Here is a 23426-nt window from a genome sequence, read left to right on the forward strand (position 1 = left end):
GAGCAAGCTAGGGACAGGGTTTCTTTTAGGGCAGGTTAAAATGTTCTGAAGTTAGATTTTGGTAACAGTGGCACAACTCTGTGTATATACTAAAACACTCAAATGGGTGAACTGTGTGTGAATCTTATCTCAAGGACGCTGGTTTTAAAAAAATAAAATCAACTGAAAAAACGACAGGAAGCCCCTTCCTCCTGCTACACATTTTTTGAAAATGCCATCTTGACTTCCTCTTCCCCAGGGCCATCTCTCTTTCTTGCAGGAGAGGGTAAACTCCTTCCTCATATATCTTTTTTTTTTTTTTTTTTTTTTTTTGTCTTTTTGCTATTTCTTTGGGCCGCTCCCGCGGCATATGGAGGTTCCCAGGCTAGGGGTTGAATCGGAGCTGTAGCCACCGGCCTACGCCAGAGCCACAGCAATGCGGGATCCGAGCCGCGTCTGCAACCTACACCACAGCTCACGGCAATGCCAGATCCTTAACCCACTGAGCAAGGGCAGGGACCGAACCCGCAACCTCATGGTTCCTAGTCGGATTCGTTAACCACTGCGCCACGACGGGAACTCCTTCCTCATACATCTTAATCTCATGCTCTTTATAAAACATGGTAAAAATAGAAAAAACAACAACCAGAAAAAAAAAAAAAAACATGCTTCAGAAACTGTATTACACCATAGCTCATGCTGCGGCTATGATGTCAATACAAATAGACAATTACATCCTAACTCACAGCAAGTGTCTACGAATAATTCTAATAGGCTCAGTATTTTAGTAAACACATTTAAAACAGGAACACGGCATTCCCGTCATGGCTCAGCGGTTAACAAACCCAACTAGCGTCCATGAGGACACAGGTTCGCTCCCCGGCCTCACTCAGTGGGTTAAGGATCTGGCATTGCCACGAGCTGTGGTGTAAGTCACAGACACAGCTCGGATCTGGTGTTGCTATGGCTGTGGTGTAGGCCAGCAGCTACAGCTCTGATTGGACCCCTAGGCTGGGAACCTCCATATGATGCAGGTGCAGCCCCCAAAAGAAAAAACAAACAAAAAAACCAAACCAGGAACACACATAGGCACACGTAGGTAGATAAAGAAAGAGTAAATCCAAAGTGTGCAGCTTTATATAAATATTTTACCAAAACGTTTTCAAGCACTTTTAGCAAGGGCACAGACTAGAACTTCATTTAAATGACATGATTTAAGAAGTGCTTTGACAACATCTATAATATGCAAATTTCTTCATTTTACAAACCCCCCTTTTTTTTCTTTTTGTCCCCCCCAACCCCGCACCAACCATATGGCGTTCCCTGGCCAGCAATCAGATCTAAGCCACAGCTGCCTTTAACCCACTGTGCAGAGCTGGGGACTGAAGCTGCATCTGCCACTACAGAGAGACCTCGTTCGGATCCTGTTGCACCACAGCAGGAACTCCTATAAACCTCACTTTTAATTAATTTCCCTTCTTAACCTTCCCCCATCGGAAGATTAAAACCAATGAAATTTTTCAGTACAATTCATTTTATTATTCTAGTGCAAGAAAACATTTCCAGGTTTATTTCCAATTTCAATTTCAAAACAAACTGACCTGAAACTTTAGAGTCTTTAATAGCTGGTGATTACCAATAAACACTTAAGAATACAAAAAGTGAATTAACTTGTTGGTAGTACTCCAAAATCAAGGCATAAGAACCTTTTCTATCTAAAGTTTTTTGTTTAACTGCAAGGCAATCTTGTTCATTTAAAACACTTTTATGTGTTAAAATAACATATCCCAGTTGATTATTAATATCACAAAGAGAAGGTAAAAGGTGTTACATTTCTTCAAGTATTATGGAACTTCATTCTGTGTTTCCTTCCATCCATTCCACAGGCCAATCAAAAGGCAAACACGTGCAAATAATACAGGTTATTGAAATGAAATGAAATGAAATTCAAGGAGAAATAAAATTTAGAATTAACTTCAGAGCTAAGTTTTAACTTTCATGTGTTCAAATATCACAGTTGTAAGAAAACTTTGTTTTCGGCCCAGTTAAGTTCATGAAAACCATTTGAAATGATGCATTTAACTTGAAATAAGTTACTAAAGTTCCGACATAAACCTAAGTAGCTGTAACTAGTGTAACCCGTCTTTCCCCAAAACAAAGCAGTGGGGCAACATGTCCAAAGGAGAAAGCCTCAGAGCGGAGGTAAGAGAGCACTGAGAAGCCAAGCGGCCCAGAGCTGCGCGGAGCAGCCAAGCGCCTAAATGCACACGCTGCTGTTCCGGAGATGAAGAAGAGTGCCTGTCAGACCTTCCTACTCAGCGGAGAGCTCCGACAGCAAGTCAAAGCGGACCGTCAAACTGAAACACTCCATACCTCCCCTTGGTCAGCCAGGTGGGCTCAGCAGCTGTGAGCTGTTCCCCTTGCCCAGGCGGCAGACCAACCTGAACCTCAGCTTTTAATGTTCTTATACTGCAGAGGGGCGCGGGGTGGAAGCCATTCAAAGCCTCATGAAATGGAATGGTAAACTCCCACTTTCTGTCACCTGTCAACTTCCTGTAATTCAGGTCCCCCTTAAATAAAATTAAATGTGCCTTCTGTAGTGCGGCATATAAGTCAGGAGCAACTTGAGACATTGCGCTGAATTCATGAGGTAGAGTCCAAAACATATGATCCAGGTAAACCCACCTGCCTGTTTTTATATGGTTTTCCCAGTCAACCCCACACCTGGACATCCACTTATGATTAGAATGTTTCAGCTGTTTGAGTAACCAGTTAAAATCACGCACAGTAGTATCAGAAACAAACCATGGAATCATTTTTCCGTAAAAATGGATCTCAGTAGCCAGTTTAGAGGACAACAAGAAGTCAGCTAATACTAAATCTGTAACAAGTTCAAACCCAGAATTGTCCAGAACAATAATCACTCGAGTAACAGATGCTTTTTCTCTTGTTTTCTTGCAATTGCTGAGCAACGACCAAAGCTGTTCCATGTTATTCACTAAAATGAAAGGTTTTAGGTCTTCCAAAGAATTTACTATATTGGTCTTCTGAAAGCTAGTTTCCCCGCCTGATAGAGAGAGATCACACTTATTTCCCCACAGTGATATCTGAAAAAGAAAAAGCACAAAACACTTATCCTTCTTTTGAATAACCAACAAAAACTATTACAAAGGATGTAATGGGAGGAGGGCTTGCTAAAAATAGTCATTAAATTTATCCCTAAAACTCTTAATATAAAAACGTCCATCCAATCTACATTTTTTTCTAAGTATGCTGTATAAAAAGGTAAAACAATGAAACCTTTTTAATTAGCCTGTATGTAATGAACTTTAAAAGTCTGAATGAATTGAGTACCTGTATCATTTAACTAGAATGAAGTTTTTGCAACTTGCAGATATTAGAACATGATCAGATGGTATTAAAAAAAGGCTACAGGAGTTCCCCTGTGACGCAGCGGAAACAAATCCGACTAGGAACCGTGAGGTTGCGGGTGTGATCTCTGGCCTCGCTCAGTGGGTTAAGGATCCAGCGTTGCTGTGAGCTGTGATGTGGGTCAAAGGCGAGGCTCAGATCCTGTGTTGCTGTGGCTGTGGTGTAGCCCAGCAGCTGTAGCTCCAATTCGACCCCTAGCCTGGGAAATTCCATATGGCCGCAGGTGTGGCCCTAAAAAGCAAAAATAAAAAAAGCTATGAAGTTTACTTGATAATCCAGAGTCAAGGGAAAAAAATTCCCTTTCCCCATAAAACTTCTCAGTTTCTTTTGCTAGCTGTATATCCTTAGGACATGGCAACTTCTCTGGGATTTAGTTTTCTTACTTGTAAAATAAAGAAACTGCACAAGGCGATGTCTAAAGACTTCCAACTCTAACAATCTATTATTCCACTTTGAATAAACTCAGGTTTATTTTCTAGGACATGGTATGTAGCCCTATTTTTTTTAAGCTATAACTAAAATTACACATTTAGGACTGCAGGTTCTGGAATCAGACAGACCTGGGCTTCAAACTCTAGCATTGCCAATAAACAACCACTAGTAAATTAAGCTCTCAGACTCAGATTCCACAAGTGAAAAATGAGATAGTAAAAGCATGTAGCTTGTAGAGTTATTTTGAGAATTGACATAATGCATCTAAGTAATGTACCCCAAAGCTGGCATATATAAGTATTCATTAACTATGAGCCCAAACAGGCCCTGGTATTCTGTGACTCAAAATAAGAGGAGAGTACATGCTTCAACCAAAACCATTATTTTAAAAAGAAAGATAAAAATGAATGGATTTGGGAGTTCCTGTCGTGGCTCAGTGGTTAATTAATCTGACTAGTATCCATAAGGATGCAGGTTTGATCCCTGGCCTCACTCAGCGGGTTAAGGATCCGGCATTGCAGTGAGCTGTGGTGTAGGTTGCAGACGTGGCTTGGATCCCTTGTTGCTGTGGATATGGTATAGGCCGGTAGCTACAGCTCTGATTCGACCCCTAGCCTGGGAACCTCCATATGCCGAGGGAGCGGCCCTATAAAAAGGCAAAAAGACCAAAAAAGAAAAAGAAAAAGAATGGATTTAAGTGTAAAGCTTAAATAACAGCTCGAGTGTCCAAATTTGATGAAGACACATACAATGGTGCCCTGTGAGGACACCCCCAGCTGGGGTCAGGGTCTCTGTCAGGCACGTTGTTGGCAGGGAATACTGATCTTTTTTTTAAAACAAAGTATAGTTGATTTACAATCATCTTCCCAAAAAGACAAAAAGACAAAAACAAAAACAAAAAGCCATGGGGAGTTCCCGTAGTGGCGCAGTGGTTAACGAATCCGACTAGGAACCATGAGGTTGCGGGTTCGGTCCCTGCCCTTGCTCAGTGGGTTAACGATCCGGCGTTGCTGTGAGCTGTAGTGTGGGTCACAGATGCGGCTCGGATCCCGTGTTGCTGTGGCTCTGGTGTAGGCTGGCGGCTACAGCTCCGATTAGACCCCTAGCCTGGGAACCTCCCATATGCCGAGGGAGCGGCCCAAGAAATGGCAAAAAGACAAAAAACCCAAAAAAACAACAAAAAAAACAATCATCTTCCGGTTTGTAATCCTGTATTATTTGTATCATTATTTCATTGTCTATAGTCCCTCAAGATTACAAGTTCTACCACAGCAAGAACTGGTCTGTTTTTCTCACTATCATATGCCCAGCATCTAGAACAGTGGGGTTTTTTTTGTTTGTTTGTGTTGGGTTTTTTTTTTCAGGGCCGAATTCACAGCATATGGAAGTTCCCAGGCCAGGGGCTGAATCAGAGCTGCAGCTGCCAGTCTATACCACAGCCACAGCAACACAGGATCCGAGCCATGTCTTCAACCTACACCATAGCTCATGGCAACATCGGATCGCCAACCCACTGAGTGAGGCCAGGGATCAAACCCGCATCCTCATGGATACTAGCCAGGTTTTTAAACCGCTGAGCCATAATAGGAACTCCTAGAACAGTGTTTGATGGAGTAGGCACTGAAATATTTGTGTGGACATGGTGGAATGCTATGGCTTTAAAAAACAGATCAGTAATAATAATAAAGTAACGGGAATTCCCTCATGGCCCAGTGATTAACAAACCCGACTAGTATACATGAGGATGCAGGTTTGATCCCTGGCCTTGCTCAATGGGTTAAGGATCTGGCGTTGTTGTGAGCCGTGGTATAGGTGGCAGACGCAGCTCAGATCCCGAGTTGCTGTGGCTGTGGTGTAGGCCAGCAGCTGTAGCTCTAACTCGACCTCTAGCCTGGGACCCTCCATATGCCTTGGGTGTGGCCTTAAAAAGACAAAAGACCAAAAAAAAAAAGAAAAAGGATATATATATGTATGACTGAGTCACTTAGCTGTACAGCAGAAACTGGCACAACATTGTAAATCAAGTATACTTTGCTTTAAAAAAAAGATGAGTATTCCCTGCCACCTAGAACACCTTCAGGCTGCTTATAGGAAGTGAACCCACTGGTCATGAGCACTAACAAGGGACAACTTCGGCTTCCTTGATATGGGCGGTTGGGGTAGCTGGCCGAGCTAGATGACAGGAAGTAGACTGACGCCTTCCTCTTCACAACTTCTATACTTAGGGACCGAAGAGCACACTGAATGATTACTTCCCAAAAGAACAGCCTAGCTAGGGGCAGAGAGTGACAACAGCCTAGCTAGGGGCAGAGAGTGACACACTGGTTTTCTATTTAAAGTATAGTGGATTTACAATATTGTGTTCGTTTCTGGTGTACAGCAAAGTGATTCAGTTATACATAACTTTTTTCATATTCTTTTCCATTATGTTTTATTATAAGATTTTTTTCATTTTTTTGCTTTTTTAGGGCCCCACTCGCAGCATATGGAAGTTTCCAGGCTAGGGGTCAAATCAGAGCTACAGCTGCTGGCCCACACCACAGCCACAGCGACACAGGATCTGAGCTGTGTCTGTGACCTACACCACAGCTCACAGCAATGCTGGATCCTTACCCACTGAGTGAGGCCAGGGATAGAACCCGATCCGCATGGATACCAGACGGATTCATTTCCACTGCACCCCAATGGGAACTCCCAACTACAGGATACTGAATAGAGTTCCCTGTGCTATTCAGTAGGACTTTGTTTTTATATATTTTATATATATATATATATATATTAATTTGTATCTGCTAACCCCAAACTCTTAAATTATCCCTCCCCCATCCCCTGTCCCCTTTGGTAACCATAAATGTTTTTTTGTGTGTGAGCCTGTTTCTGTTTTGTAGATAAGTTCATTTGGGTCACTTTTTTTTTGTGTGTGTGTGTGTGTGTCTTTTTAGGGCCGCACCCACGGCATGTGGAGGTTCCCAGGCTAGAGGTCTAATCGGAGCTGTAGCCACCAGCCTACCCAACAGCCACAGCAACGCCAGATCCGAGCCTCGTGCAACAGCTCATGCAACGCTGGATCCTTAACCCACTGAGTGAGGTCAGGGATCGAACCTGCAACCTCGTGGTTCCTAAGTCAGATTCGTTAACCACTGAGCCATGGCGGGAACTCCATTTGTGTCATATTTTAGATTACACATGTAAGTGATACCATATGGTATCTGTCTTTCTCTGACTTACTTCCACTTAGTATGATAATCTCTAGGTTCATCTTTTTCTTTCCTTTTCTAAGGTAAGCATAAATAATAGTGGGGGGGAAACAACACACAAGTTTGTTAGTTAACAATACCAAGGCCACTTTTCTTCCAAACTCAAAATATCCCATTGGCGCTTCATCATTCAGCTTACTCGCTCACCTTCAGTTCCATCAGGACTTTCTCACATCCACAACCTGTCAGCACATTCCACAACCTCAGCTTTCAAAGTACATCCGGAATCTGGTGACACTTACCACCTCTGATGCCATCAACTTGGTCCAGTTCTCCCTCCCCTGAGTCATTTTAATACCAGATCTCCCCGTTTCTACTCCTGTACCTTCAGTCTGTTCTCAGAAGCAATCCCTGAAATAAGCCCCTTAATGTTATTCCTCTGATCAAAACCCTCTAACACCTTCCTGTTTCACGGTGAGTAAAAACCTTAGTCTCTCCCTTTGCTCCCTTGCAGCCCCTCCCCTCTGCTCCGCATTCCGAGGTCCCCTCTGCCTGTCTCGCACACCTGCAGGGTCCCCCTCGGGGCCTCAGCAGGATGCTCCACCCGGCCTGCTTCCCCTGCCTGGGGTCCTGCCGGGGTCACCACCTCAGCAGGCCCCTCCCCGGCCCCCTACTTAAAACTGCTGTTCCTGCTCCCCTCCCCCACCACCCCGGGGTCCTGTCCCTGTTTTATTTCACTTCCCGGCACTTTCTAACGTCTCCTTCTGGAAATGTTTCTAAACTTTGCTGGGAAGTGAAGACTGGAGACACTGCTGTGTTAAACTATATGTCTTTGAATTGTTTTGATTATAAAAATGTATTTTAAATTTCAGGATATTTTGAATGAGAATTAAAAACTAGGAGTTCCCATTGTGGCTCAGTGGTTAATGAATCTGACTAGGAACCATGGGGTTGTGGGTTCGCTCCCTAGCCTTGCGCAGTGGGTTAAGGATCCGGTGTTGCCGTGACCTGTGGTGTAGGTTGCAGACGCGGCTCGGATCCCATGTGGCTGTAGCTCTGGCGTAGGCCAGTAGCTACAGCTCCGATTAGACCCCTGGCCTGGGAACCTCCATATGCCACAGGTGTGGCCCTAGAAAAGGCAAAAAGACAAAAAAAAAGCAAACAAAAAAACAACCTGTAACAAGATGAAGAAATGCAATAAAACCACATTAAATAGGCCACTGACCACCCAAGTGTTTCCACCTGCTGAAGATGACGGCACAAGGGATCTGGGTTCCAGACTCTGTGGCCGATGCAGACAGGATCAAATCTACTTCTCACATCAAATTATGGGGTAAATAATACCATCCCCATTTAACAGATGAGGAAACTGAAGCTCAGAAAAGTTAAATACCTTGCCTCAAGTCCAACCACAACTAAGCTACCCAGCCAATATTCAAAGCCAAGATAGGCTGGGTCAAATGTCCGTGAACTTCAGTGTTCTCTCAAGAATGACAGAAGCTGTGAAGCCAGATGACTCCTGCGCCACTAAAACCACCTTCAGTTGGAGGAGAAGAGATTTCAAAACCCATTTCCAGAGATTTAATGGATTTTCAACTCTTGTATAACAGAATTATTAAAATGATAAAAAAAGGACCAACTATAACTTAAATGATAATATAGAATCATGCTTTGCCATTGTGTACCAGTTTATTATTTTTAACTGTTTAAATAAGTATACTCAGAAGATTAATTATTATATTTACCTGAAGAACTTTAAAAAACTCATCTTTCAGCTGATTTTCATCTAGGTCTTCAATACTTTTCATCAACTCTTGCAGGTGAGTACATAAAGCAATGATAGATTCTTGCGACTCAAAGAAACTTTGGTCTTTTGATTCTTTAAATACATCAAAGTCATCGATTGGCGGACTAAAAGTAGGAGAAAAACAAAAATAAAACATTTATATAACTTTGTATCATTTTTTAACATTTGGGTAATTGCAGTTTTTAAAAGAAAGAAAACAGTAGCATCTCATCTGAACGATCACTGGTAATTTTTTCTTTTTTTTGGCCACACATGCAGCATGTGGAAGTTTCCAGGCAAGGGATCAATCCCATGCCATAGCAGTGACCAGAGCCACAGCAGTGACCAGGCCAGATACTTAACCTGCTGCACCACAAGGGAACTCCTCACTGGTAATTCTTTACTAGACAGAACACAGATGAAGTTACACAAAAACAAATAGTCAAATTACACAAAATAAACGAATTACACAAATATAAATCCCCAAAGTCATTTTAATTAATTGTCAAAAGTTCCTTGGAGTTCCTGTCGTGGCTCAGTGATTAAGGAATCTGACTTGGAACCATGAGGTTGAGGATTCGATCCCTGGCCTCTCTCAGTGGGTTAAGAATCTAGCTTTGCGGAGTTCCCGTCGTGGCGCAGTGGTTAACGAATCCAACTAGGAACCATGAGGTTGCGGGTTCGGTCCCTGCCCTTGCTCAGTGGGTTAATGATCCGGCGTTGCCGTGAGCTGTGGTGTAGGTTGCAGATGCGGCTCGGATCCCGAGTTGCTGTGGCTCTGGCGTAGGCCGGCGGCTACAGCTCCGATTCAACCCCTAGCCTGGGAACTTCCATATGCCGCGGGAGCGGCCCAAGAAATAGCAACAATAACAACAACAACAACAACAAAAAGACAAAAGACAAAAAAAAAAAAAAAAAAAAAAAAAAGAATCTAGCTTTGCCATGAGCTGTAGCATAGGTCGCAGACATGGCTCAGATCCCGTGTTGCTATGGCTCTGGCTTAGGCTGCTGGCTACACCTCTGATTAAACCCCTAGCCTGGGAACCTCCAGATCCCTTGGGCGCGGCCCCAGAAAAGACAAAAAAAAAAAAAAAAAAAAAAAAAACAGTTCCTTAACCAAATATTTTACTGGGAAGTATTAAATAATTATAGAGGCTGTATTCATAATTATTTACCCAGTGGGTTTTCAGGGCAAAAGGAGAAAGAGAAACAAAATTTCAAACATATGGATATAAACAGAATAGTTGAATACAATGTAGCAATTACTAATAAAGTCAAACACAGAATATTATGGGAACCCAATGATCACTTGAGATAAATCAGACAATACTAAAGTTTATTATACTGACAAATTTTAATCATGTATGTGTAGATTTTATACATTTTTTTTTTTTGGCAACTTTTATCCCCAAGTTGACTTTGACCAATGGTGATGTATGTGCCAAGGCTACATCTTCATGCTACCCAATGAGAGATCAATGATATTAATATTGGCCTAAAAACCATAACTAAGAAGTGTAGATAGTAACATAGGAGCCTCTACAGAATCAAGTATCAAAAGCGTTCAGATCACAAAAAAATTAGCCCTTTCTTCCATGGGTCATCCACCTTAGGATAAAGACAGTATGACTGATGCAATGGGATTTAAAATCAAAACCAAAAACGTACCAGAAGTTATACATTCAAATGATTGCTGCCTCCTTCTTGTCACTCAGGCCCCTTGGGAAGCTACACCCTGCGTCCAAGGATGCTGCCATTGCTCAAAGCGCTTTTGGAATTCCTCTTTTGGAATTTTCTTCAGAACCTGTGGCACAGTATAAACATCCTGTCAGTGATAGGGTATCTTCATCCTTTGGACTGAATTTATTTTTGGAAATAGCCAAAAGTCACTCAGAGCAATTTCAGCAGAATGAAGGGTGTAAATCAAATGGAATAAAACCATTTCAGCCAAAAATGAGGAGTGACTGGAGTTCCCTGGTGGCCTAGCAGTTTAGGATCTGGTGTTGTTACTGCAGATCACTGCTGTGGTACGGGTTCGACCCCTGGCCCAGGAACATTTGCATGCCTCGGGTTCAGCCCCCAGCAAAAAATGACATCAATCTCTTTTTGAGGTTTGTAAACTGGCTCTGAAAGAGGTTCCAAAGAAACAAAAGATGTTTTTGCAATGGCAGCATTGCTGAAATCAATCAGTCTCTCAAGGTAACATAAAAGGATTAAAAAAAAAAATTGGATGCACAGGTTCAAATGCAGGGAGTCAGCAAACTGCAGCTTACAGATCCCATCTGGCCCCCTGCAACTGAGGCTTGCAGATCCCACCTGTTGTATAGGATCTTCAAACTCAGAACGGTTTGCACATTTTTGAAGAGTTGAAAAAAAATTGAAAAGAAGATTTTGTGACACAAGAAATTCAAATTTCAGTGTCCACAACTGATACTCTACTGGAACACAGCCATGCTCATTTACACACTGTCTGTGGCTGATTCTGCACCTGGAGCTGAGCGGCTGCAACAAAAACCAAGTGTCCCCCACAGCCCCAAACACTGGTTATCTGACCCTTTACAGACAAAGTTCATGGACTCTTGTTTTAGTGTTTCATTAATAAATCATTGATAATTTAAAGTCACGCCCTACACTAACAATGAGATGTGTTCCTTGTATTTAAGAGAGCAAACTCACATAACTATATATGACTACAGATTTTCAAATGTTTTGCTATTGCAGAATCTACTAAAGCTGTATATGTGCACACACTCTGATCCAGGGGTTTACTCCTAGGCACACACCCACCAGAAATACACATGTATGTTCACCAAGAGTAAGTGTTCGAGTGTTCACAGCAGCGCTCTTCATAATAAACCCAAATTGACAACTGTTCAAATATCCATCAGAACAGGTAAAGAGATTGTCATATATTCATTTAATGCTATACTACATAGCAATGAAAACAAATAATTTACAATTAAATCCAATAATATGAATGAATTTCACCAACATAATGCTGAGTAAAAGAAGCCAGATACAAACCTATATTCATATAATTTCATTTATTTTTTGGCTGCACCTGCAACACTGCGGAAGTTCCCAGGCCAGGGACTGAACCTGTTCCACAACAGTGACAATGCCGATCCTTAACCTGCTGAGCCACCAGGGAACTCCACACAATTTTATTTAAATGAAGTTTGAAAGGAGACAAACCAGGAGTTCCCATCGTGGCACAGCAGAAACGAATCCAACTAGGAATCATGAGGTTGCGGGTTCGATCCCGGGCCTTGATCAGTGGGTTAAGGATCTGGTGTTGCCATGAGCTGTGGTGTAGGTCACAGATGCGATTCACATCTGGCGTGGCTGTGGCTGTGGCCAGTGGCTGTGGCGGGCAGCTGTAGCTCCGATTCAACCCCTAGCCTGGAACCTCCATATGCCGCCAAGTTCAGCCCTAAAAAGCAAAAAAAAAAAAAAAGGCAAACCAACGTGGGCCCAGATAGTGGTTACCAGAAGGAGAAAGTGGGTGTGGAGGGCCCAGTAAGGTTCTGCCTCTTGATCTGGGCACTCAGGACACAAGCACATTCTGGTAAAGACTGCTGAACACTTGAGACACATGCACTATTCTGTCACACATCACACTTTAGTAAAAGCTGAAAAATGTCTGCCATTTTCTCCAGACTTCCATTTTTCAATATCTGAAGTATATTTACTTAATGTATTTAAACTCACATATGGCCAAAACTCTTAAGTCTTAACTTAGACTTGCAGACTCTTCAACCATTTAACTCTGATAAAAACCAAAATATAGGAGTTCCTGTGTGGTGTAGCAGAAACGAATCCGACTAGGAACCAGAAGGTTGTGGGTTCGATCCCTGGCCTAACTCAGTGAGTTAAGGATCTAGTGTTGCCGTGAGCTGTGGTGTAGGTCACAGACGTGGCTCAGATCCAGTATTGCTGTGGCTGTGGTGTAGGCCGGCAGCTACAGCTCAAATTCGACCCCTAGCCTTGGAACCTCCATATGCCACGGGTGCAGCCCTAAAAGGACAAAAAAAAAAAAAAAAAAATGTACACACACACACACATATACATACATCTTGACAAAGAATTAGAAGTATGTTTCAATATAAGTGGCGACATCGACAGAAAGGTATCCTAAAACCAATGAGTGCTTTGGGATCCTGCAAAAGTTGCAGGTCTAACTGACCAGACTTAAGGACCCTACTGAATGGGACACTTTTTTTTTTTTTTGCTTTTTCTAGGACTACTCTCTCGGCATATGGAGATTCCCAGGCTAGAGGTCCAATCAGAGCTTTAGCCACTGGCCTATGCCAGAGCCACAGCAACGCAGGATCTGAGCCGCATCTGCAACCTACACCACAGCTCACAGCAATGCCGGATCCTTAACCCACTGAGCAAGGGCAGGGATCGAACCTGCAACCTCATGGTTCCTAGTCGGATTTGCTAACCACTGCATCACAATGGGAACTCCTGAACTGGACACTTAAAAACTTAAGGGGGAGGGAAGTTAGGAGCATGGGATTTACAGATACACACTACTATATAGGAAAAAGATTCACAACGAAGATTTACTACAGAGCGCAAGGGACTATATTCAGTATCTTGTAATGACCTACAATGGAAAATGACCTAAAGTATGTATACATATATATATGACTATATATGTATATATGAATCATCTGCTGTACACCTAAAACTTACACAATATTATAAATCAACCACACTTCAATTCAGGGGAAAAACCCTACTACAGTGCTACTTCTGCTGTAGGACAGTCCTTCCCTGCACTGCCCTAAAACCTGAGTAGGGAATCATCAAATCCCCAGAGATTCCAATATCTGTCACAGAGATCACCTTAGGGGAGTTCCACATCCATGGGTGACAAATATTCTTGTTCCTGGAACTCAAAAGCTAAGTGTTGCCTCTACCCCTTTTATCAAGCTATTCCTGGACCAAGGGGTAGCAGCATGGGCTGTGAAGAATCTCCCTGGGGCACAGAGAGAAAAACTGATGCATAGGGCTCACCATAGACAAACCATCAGTGTTTCATATAACCATTTCAAAATTGGCATGTTTAAAAACAAAACAGTAAACTTTTGCCCAATTGGGTGACAAAGGTGCAGCCAGGTTTGTAGAACCTAGACTTTTCATTCTCTGAACCTGATCCACCTCTAAAATCAAACTTGGGGGAGTTCCCGTCGTGGCACAGTGGTTAACGAATCCGACTAGGAACCATGAGGTTGCGGGTTCGGTCCCTGCCCTTGCTCAGTGGGTTAAGGATCCGGCGTTGTCATGAGCTGTGGTGTAGGTCGAAGACACGGCTTGGATCCCGCATTGCTGTGGCCCTGGCGTAGGCCAGTGGCTACATCTCCGATTAGACCCCTAGCCTAGGAACCTCCATATTGCCGTGGGAGAGGCCCTAGAAAAGGCAAAAAAAAAAAAAGAATCCGAAAGTATCCATGAGGATGCAGGTTCAATCCCTGGCCTCGCTCAGTGGGTTAAGGACCTCATATTCCTGCAAGAGGGGTAGGTCACAGACGTGGCTCGGATCCCACGCTGCTGTGACTATGGTATAGGCCAGCAGCTGCAGCGGACACTCCACTCCTAGCCTGGGAACTTCCATATGGCACAGAAAAAAAAAGAAAAAATTAAGACAGAAAAAAAACTAATGAATAGACTCAAGTTTATGAATGTTCTCCAAAGTAATCTTTTTATTTTACTATTAGTGTTAGTTTAATCAATTGCTTTATATTATCCTATGCTATGTTTAGGAATAGATACCAAAGAATGCCTCTTACCCAGCAAATTCGTCTTATCCCACATAACCTGTGAGGTAAAAGAATGATCTGAATTTACATTTTCTTCTGCTAGATCATTTCTACATTAGAATTGTCCAAGGGAAAATTTGATTAGCATAAACAAACCTATTAAAAATTGTTTCTGTTTTTGTTTTAATTTTATGGCTGCACTGTGGCATATGTAAGTTTCCAGGCCAGGGATTCAATCCAAGCATCAGCTTTGCTTGGAGCAAAGAAGGATCCTTAACCCACTGTGTTAGCCAGGGTTCAAACCTGCAAGTCTGCAGTGCCCCAAGTCGCTGCAGTCAGATCCTTAACCCACTGCACCACAGCAGGAACTCCTATAAAAAGGTATTTTGGGAGTTCCTGTCATGGCTCAACAGAAACAATCTGAATAGTATCCATGAGGACGCAGGTTTGATCCCTGGCCTCATTCAGTGGGTTAAGGATCTGGCATTGCTGTGAGCTGTGGTGCAGGTCGCAGACACAGCTCAGATCCTGCGCTGCTGTGGCTATGGTGTAGGCCAGCAGCTACAGCCCCGATTTGACCCCAGCCTGAGAACCTCCATATGCCGCAGGTGAGGCCCTAAAAACACACACAAAGTTATTTTGAATTCATGTTTAATTTTTAGTCTTTTTCTAACCTAGCCATTAAAAAAAGAGCTAAAGATTAAGACAGTGCATAAAACAATGTGGTGACTCACCACTGACTCCTCTTACCAAATTAATTCTGACATATTATCTATTTTTATAAACAAAACATATGCTTAGTTTGTCCCATTTTGATTTTTATACAAAAAATTATTTCAAATTAACATTTTTTTTTTGCTCAGTAAATACAAATGTGTTTTACTCTACAAAAAAGTAAGCCTTTTCAGATAGTCAATCTTACGTCTCTTCTAGGTAAGTGGATTGTAATTGCCAAGAATCCACTGTACCAATAACATCTGCAAAAATATCCAATAGTGCCATTAATATTTGCCTAACTAAATTCAAGATTCCACTGTTTTTTACCGTAAAACTCACGATTTTATAATCTCAGAAAAAGCATCATTTACCTAGACATTTGTTATTTGATGGTTATATACTTACCTTTGGATAATTGCTTCATGAATCCTCCGATACATGTAGCATTCCACAAACAACCACGGGGAAAGAAACCACCTTGGTTTCCCATCACTTTCATTTAAAAGGCTCTGTTGATATTCTAAGTACTGATTCCATGTGTCAGTATCAACGAACTTTTCAACTAAAGGAACTATTGGTTTATCTGTTTGCAATTCATTCCGTAATTTAGACAGAAGAGAAATTGCTTTCTTTTCAGCTTCCATGCCTTTCTGCAGAAATATGGGAAAACATTTATATATGAATAATCTATATGTAACTGTTTTATATATAAATGATATATGTACACACATATATACACATAATTTCTCTAGGGTGACCCATTTTTATATATCTAAACTTAAGGAAAAGAATACATTTAAAAACTACATTCTAGTCTTTCACAAACTATTATGAGCACCTAAATTTCTTTCTTTTTTTTGTCCTTTGTCTTTTTGGGCCGCACCTGCAGCATGTGGAGGTTCCCAGGCTAGGGGTTGAATCGGAGCTACAGCTACTGGCCTATACCACAGCCACAACAACGCTTGATCAGAGCTGCGTCTGCTACCTACACCACAGCTCTTAGCAACGCCAGATGCTTAACCCATTGAGCCAGGCAAGGAATCGAACCCGAAACCTCATGGTTCCTGGTACGGATTTGTTTCTGGTGCAGCACAATGGAACTCCTAAGCATTTAAATTTAGAATTTTAGAATTTTGAAGCTGAAAAATCAAAGAACACACACACACACACACACACACAGACCCATCTCATATCAGATTATCTTGCCTTATCTCTTCTGCCTTTGTTTTTTTAAACTTTCACCTTAGGTACTAGAGTTTTTTCTCTATCTCCAGGTGGGCTAACCATTACCACAGAAGGAAAACTGTTTTCTGTGTTTCAGTTAGAGTTAAAAAAAAAAAAAAACCCAAAAAAAAAGTTAAAACACAATTCTTACCTCTCCATGTTTCTCGAAAAATTCACTTTTGTGTCGATGCAGTGTATCAATAGCCTTGGTTAAGATCTGTGGTATTCTATCTTTAATTGTAATATAGGCAAATGATCTAGAGAAGAGGATCATATACACAGTATATTACTCAGCAGCATTAATACTAGAAGATTGGTCACCGGAACACCTGATTTAAATTCAAACTCCTTTTCATACAACTGTGCAAGGTAAACCAGCACTGCTTGACTCTCATAGCAAAAAGTAGGAAAATCTGAAAGCCTTTCTGGTGTATCATAAAACTCTTTGTGCCTCAAATCCCAGACTCTCAGAATCTGTTTAATCGTTCTTCTCTCATTGTATTCCTTTTATTTTCCTTAATCAGAAACTAGTTTAACAATGTGATAAGACAGAAAAAGAAGAGATCTCCCTGTGGTGCAGTGGAAATGAATCCAACTAGTATGAAAACGCGGGTTCAATCCCTGGGCTTGCTCCGTGGGTTAAGCATCCAGCACAGCAGTAAGCAATGTTCTAAGTGGATCTCATAAACTGGCAGCTATAGCTCCTATTTGACCCCTAGCCCGGGAACTTCCATATGTCACAGGAGTGGCCCTAAAAAGCAAAAAAAAAAACCACACAAAACCAGAGAGAGAGAGAGAGAGACAGAAAAAGAATTATCCAGACTTTTCTCCCAGGTCTATTACTTACTAAGTGACTTCTTAGAAAGATGAGGCAATGGATGTAAGACTGCCTGAAAGACTCTACTGTGCTAGAAAAACATAAAGAATGAAAGACATTTATGAGCCTGCTTCTCTCTTGTGTTATATTCTTAGTCAAATTTAATTCTTTCCAAAGGTTTTCTTGCTGTCTTCTCTATCTGCCCAATAACTCCTTCCATCCTCTTCTACCCTAAATAAAATTAAGGCATATTATCATCTTCCTCTCCCAACTGGAAAATTTGATTTTCTTTTCTTTTTTGTCTTTCTAGGGCCACACCTGCAGCCCTATGGAAGTTCCCAGGCTAGGGCTCGAATTGGAGCTATAGCTGCCAGCCTACACCACAGCCACGCCAGATCCGAGCTGTGTCTACGACCTACACCATAGCTCATGGTAACGCCAGATCCTTAACCCACTGAGTGAGGCCAGGGATGGAACCTGAGTCCTCACGGATGCTGGTCAGATTCGTTGTCACTGAGCCAGGATGGAATTCCAATTAGAGATTTTTGTAGAAGTGTCAAAGAATGAAGAAAGCTGGAGATGACTTGGGTATACTTGAATTAAAAACTAAAGATATTCCTGATTTTAAACATACAAAAATCAAGATGTACAGATTATCACACTTGAAATTAATACAACACTGACAACTTCACTTCAATTTAAAAAACTATACGATGTCAGCCCCCCAAAAAGATTTAACGATTATCACTTTATCATAATTAGTTTAAGGAAATACATGAATGAGTTAGAAAAAAGACTTCAGTAAGTGATGAAATTCTGTGCAGTTTTTAAATCAAAAGCACAAAACTTAGCTGATCAGGTCATTTATATCTTCAGATCACCAGAGGCAAAGTAAAAACAAAGTAAGTTGAAATACTGCTGCCCAAATCTCCTACTTTAATGCGGGATCTTCTTAAAAACTCAAATACCTTATTGCAAATTTTAAAAAATAGGATTATACCTTGAGTATTTCTTTAAAAGACTTCCTCAAATGTTAAATATAAAACAAAGAAAATTGCAAAAATGCTTCCTGATTCTGTGGTGTTTTACAGCGAGTAGATTTTAATATGCAGAGTTAACTGCTCTGATCAGAATTTAACTTTTAAGAATTACTACTAATTCCTTGGAAGAAGAGAAAGAATACTAAATCAATGACACTTGAATTTCCCAAGGCAGCAGATAGAAAAAGAAGTGCTAGTCCTCTGAGGTTTACTTATTTGGAAAGTATTACTATTTTTCCACCTACTAAATGTCTCCAGAGGCTTGCATCTCTAAGGCTAAGGTCTCAGGTCAGCACTAGAGTGAAGGCAGAGCGCCCGGGCTCAGTATTTAGACACACACAACCCCTATATTTGCACGACCCTGAAGCTGAGCACATGCTTAAATCATGGGACACTGGTGCCTCTCTCACCTCCCTCTACTGCCGGTACAATTTCTTCTAAGTGTTCTTGGGTTTTGCAATACTTTGCCGTAAGGACATATCTCAAATATAAATTAGGCCTTTCAATTTATACAGATAGATATATTTTTAATGGAATCTATAACATGAAGCCTAAAAGGCAAGAAGGTACAGTAATTTTTTAGTGGGATTATGAATTAATCTGATCAGCGATCTGAGGACCCCCCCCAGCTTTTGTAGAGAACTTTAACCCCCTGCAAAGTAGGTTCATTAACTAAATAAAATATAATTAAAACCAGCCGCTGCAACATTCTAAAAGCGGGCATACACTCTCAAGACAATCATGCGGGAGTTAAAAAAACAAAAAACAAAAAAAACCACAGTTCGAACCGCTTTAAAAACATAACTGTTTGATACAAATTAATATAAGGCTAAAAACCCGCGAACCATCACTGCAGAGACGCCGGGGTAAACGGAGATCTTCAGTCAGGGTTCGCAGTCCGTGCCGGTGCAGGCAGGGAAGAAATCACGAATCACTGCAAGGAAGAAGTTACAAAGCCTATCCGAGCCTGGAGCCCAGCGAGCGGCCGCCCTGCCCTCGCCTCCACGCGAGTCCTTAGAAACCCAGCCGCCGCCGCCGCAAAGCAGGACCTACGGTGCGATGGAACTCGCGGGCGGCGGGGAGCAGGCGCCTACCGCACAGCGCCGCTTCCCCGCTGGGGCCCGACGGCTCCCGATGGGGCCCAGCTTTCCGCAAAAGCGGGGAGGAGGAAGAGGAGTGAGCGAGGAAAGCGACACGAACCCTACGTCCTGTCCCGAGAGAGACTTCGGAGGCCCCGCCATCACCATCCGCGTTCCCCGCGCCAACTCTCGGGTTTCACCAGACGCAGGAAAGCAGGAGGTGCCGGCGCGAGGGAGGAGCTGAGGTGAGGAGGGAGGCGGGTTAAAAAATGCTTTTGAATGAAAAAACTTTATTTGGTGCCCATAGCAGAGACAAACAATGGCCAGCTTGAGGACGCGGAGATCTTCCGGGGGCGAAGGCGGGGACAGCTGAGGGCGACGTGAGAAGCGGAATAAGGAAGCGGGCGGAAGGCGGAAGCAAGCAGGGACCGGGAGGTCTCAGGGACTCGGGAGCGGAAAAGGTCACGGTGGCACGGGGTCACGTGGTCCTGTGGTCACGTGGAGCCAGCGCCTTACGCTCGGCGGCGTCTGGAGTTCTGTGCGCCTGCGCACTGCCTGGCGCTGGGAGGGGCGGGAGGTCCGGGTTGATACTGGCTGTTGCCTCGCGACACTTGGCTGCGGCGGGGTCGCGGAAATTTGCACCCTTGGCGGGTCCCTCTTCTTTTCCGGCGGAGAGGTTAGTGCCACTGCCTTGTTCTGGGAGCTTGCACGGTCCCGGCATAACGCTCCCCGCCTTTGCTTCCCGCAGACCTGAACCTCTAGCGTCACAGGTTTCACCGGTACGTTGATGGCCCTTGCCTATTACAGTGATCTTTGGTCGACTTGGCTGGGAGTAAAAAAAGCACTCCATCAATGCACACATACTGAACCCTTTTTTGAACCAATGCAAGCGGTAACTGCAAAGATAAAATACTTTTGAACGGCGTAAAGCATTGGAAGACATGCTCGCAAAGATTAGCGCCATTTATCCATTGAATCGTAGCCTGGCTGATACAGTGTTCTTAGTTGGTATGTTGTTCTTAAAAAGTAGACAGTGTGTCCAAGAACAGAATAGCTGCCTTGTATCTCATTCAGAAAATATGAATTGAATTACCTCCTGTGTGCTGGGCACTGTGGTCACAGAAGACGCAGCATGAACAATAGACAAATCTTTATCCTCAAGAAACTTCTGTGCTACAGGAGAGAGACAAAGATCTCCTTCCCTCTTCTGTTTTTTTCCCCTTTAGCATTGTCACTCTCATGTACATTTTATTTACCACGTCTGTTATCTCTCTTCCCCCCACTGTGATGTAAGCCTCAAAAGATATGGATTTTTATCTATTTTATTTTCATCTGTATTAGCAGGGAGGACAATGTCTGGCACAGGGTAGGAACTCGGTTCATAATTTGTTTAATAAATTTAAAACACAAAGTATTGGAGTTTCCTGGTGGCCTAGAGGTTAAGGATCTGATGTTGGGTTAGATCCCTGGCCTGGGAACTTTCATATGCCACAGGCAAAGCCAAAAACAAAACAAAGTGTTTGCAAGTAATGTTAAGTGCAATGGAGAAATAAAAAGTGGAGCAGGCCAGAATGTGCGTTCTCATGTGCATTTTAAATGAAGTGGTTGGGGAAGGAGGACTTTACTGGGTAGGAGACGTGGGAGCAAAGGTCTGAAGGAGATAAGGGAATGAGGCTTAGAGATATGTGGGCGAAGAGTGGAAGGCAAAGTAAGTGTAAAGATGCAGAGGCCAGAGTGACTGGAGCAAAATAAAGGAGGGAAGAAAGCTGTAGGAGATGTTAGGGTTATGATAAAGGACCAGAGGATGGAGGGCCATACAGTCCATTTTAAGGTCTTTGGCTTTTATTTCAAGGGAAATATGAGGCTGGCATCACATTTTATGAAGATGGAAGATGTGATTTGACTGACGTTTGGTTGCTGTGTCGAGAAGAGTCTGAAGAACAGAGCTGAGAAAAAAGTTCAGAAGCTGTGACAATGATTCTTGGGAAAGACAGCGGCTTGGACCAGGGTAGTGGCAGTGCTGGTGCTGAGGTCACACAAAGCCAGGAGGATTTGCTGACACACGGGTATGGAGAGTGAAGAGAAGCATGAGGGGGATTGCAGGTTTGGGGCTTTAGCAAAGATAAAGCTGTGATTGGGATTTCCTGAGTCAGAGAGACTCTGGCAAGAATAGGGTGTGCAGGAAGTTTTCAAAAGCTCAGTTTTGAGCATGTTGCACATTGTCATGCTTATCCGAGTGGTTTAGGGACAACTATTTGCTCTTCATCAACGCGTGATAGTATATAAAACTATGAGATTGGGTAAGAGCACCAGGAGCTGAGAATAGAAAAGTGACCCAAATACTGAGCCTTGGTGCATTACATTCTTGGGATGGGAAACCAGCTAAAGAGACAGAAGGTCCAACCAGTGAGGTAGGATGGAAATGGCCAGTGTGGTACCCTAGAAGCACATGGGGGTGGTTGGGGGGAGTGATCAGCTGCATCAGATGCTGCTGGTAAGTCAGGTAAAATGAAGACTGAGAAGTAACCATTGGACTTAGAAATATGGAGGTCACTGCTGGCCTTGACAGGTGGGATGAAAGCCTGATTTGAGTGAGTTAAAAAGAAAAGAGAGATGGAGACAGAGAGTAAAACGCCTCTAAAAGGAAAGACGCTTAAAGAAAAGGTATATATGGAAGGGGAAGATGGGGTCAGGGAGAATTGTTGGGATAAGATGGAGGAAGTTGGAACCTAGTTTTCTGCTAATAGAAATGTGCCAGTAAGAAGAGAAAAATAAATAGCATGGGAGGGAGAGGGGAGAAGGGCTTAACCAGGCCTTCGGTGGTCAGAGGACCTGGCTGTACCTGGGACCACAGGCACCTCATCTGTAGCAGTAGAAGGGAAGACAAAGTATGTGGGCACAAAAGCAATAGTGGGCAGGTGGATAATGGCAAGAGCTGGTAGACGTTCGTTCACCTCTAATTGTTTTGTCAAGAAAGGAGGAAGCAGGATCTCTGTCGAGAGGAGTTCCCTGCTTAGCGGATCAAGAACCCAACTGGTATCCATGAGGATGTGGGTTCGATCCCTGGTCTCTTTCAGTGGGTTGAGGATCCAGTGCTGCCATGAGCTGTGGTGTAGGTTGCACCCCCGGCTCGGATCTGGCCATGGCTGTGGCTGTGGTGTAGAGTCCGATTGGACCCCTAGCCTGGGAACTTCCATATGCTTCGGGTGCCGCCCTAGAGAGAAAAAAAGGAGGAGTCATTATTGAGAATGAGAAAGAAGGAGACATTGAAGGTATGATGAGGGAGTAGAGAGTAAAATACAATAGCAAAATGTAGTAGAGAGTGTTGAGCATCCTGAAAGGCCCACCTGGAGTGAAGTGATCCTGATTTTAAAGTGAGACCAGCTGGTTGGTTGGTCGCTCTCCTGGTTGGTCGTCTCTCTCCATCCACATTACGATGCACAAGTCCAGGCACAAATTGGGTGAATTAGATTTAATTTGGGTTGATGTTATATACATGGATGCGTGGAAGAGAGAGGGGTGCAAGAGATTTGAGGTGTATGAGCGAGAGAGAGAGAGAGTACTGGTAGACCGTGGACTCTTAAGTGTGGAGGAAGTGAAGTGGGGACAGTGAAAAGGTGGTTGGATCATTGAATTGTAGGTCCTGTTGGGGTTGAAGAATTGTTGGAATTGGGTAATAGAAGGAGTGAGTTTGAAAGATGAGAGGTGGTGTTTGGAGAGTGGAATGCTTGAGATGGAGAATGTGAGGTTGCAGTTACTGGCAGTAGCAGGTCTAGAGCAGAACTCTCCAACAGAAATTCGGTACAAGCCACGCAGGGCATTTTTAAGTTTTCCAGACGCTTTAAAGGTAAAAAATAAAGAGGTGAAGTTAATTTTAATTTATGTAGCCCAATGTATCTAAAAAGGTTATTTCAGACAAGTAATCAATATAAAAATTATCAAGATATTTTACTTT

General features: G+C 42.9%; 2 protein-coding genes across 5 annotated transcripts in view; one reads left to right on the top strand and one right to left on the bottom strand.

Moving 5' to 3' along the window:
- On the bottom strand, positions 1496-19688 carry ARMT1 (uncharacterized protein C6orf211 homolog). Its single transcript, NM_001243637.1, is given in 5 exon segments — positions 1496-3086; positions 8786-8951; positions 15717-15961; positions 16687-16792; positions 19593-19688. Coding segments are annotated over 5 exon segments (1332 nt in total). The 5' UTR covers positions 19640-19688; the 3' UTR covers positions 1496-2318.
- RMND1 (required for meiotic nuclear division 1 homolog) overlaps positions 19997-23426 on the top strand; it is a 56395-nt gene continuing 52965 nt past the window's right edge. The window contains exons 1-2 of one of the 4 annotated variants that reach the window (XM_005659141.3): positions 19997-20147; positions 21324-21537. The gene's annotated coding sequence lies outside the window, so the exon portion shown is untranslated. Of the gene's footprint in view, positions 20251-21323; positions 21538-23426 lie in introns of all 4 variants that reach the window. The other 3 variants (XM_005659140.3, XM_001929215.4, XM_005659139.3) reach the window with 3 other exon arrangements.

This window comes from Sus scrofa, chromosome 1, assembly GCF_000003025.6.
Source record: "Sus scrofa isolate TJ Tabasco breed Duroc chromosome 1, Sscrofa11.1, whole genome shotgun sequence".
In the NCBI taxonomy this organism is placed as follows: domain Eukaryota; kingdom Metazoa; phylum Chordata; class Mammalia; order Artiodactyla; family Suidae; genus Sus; species Sus scrofa.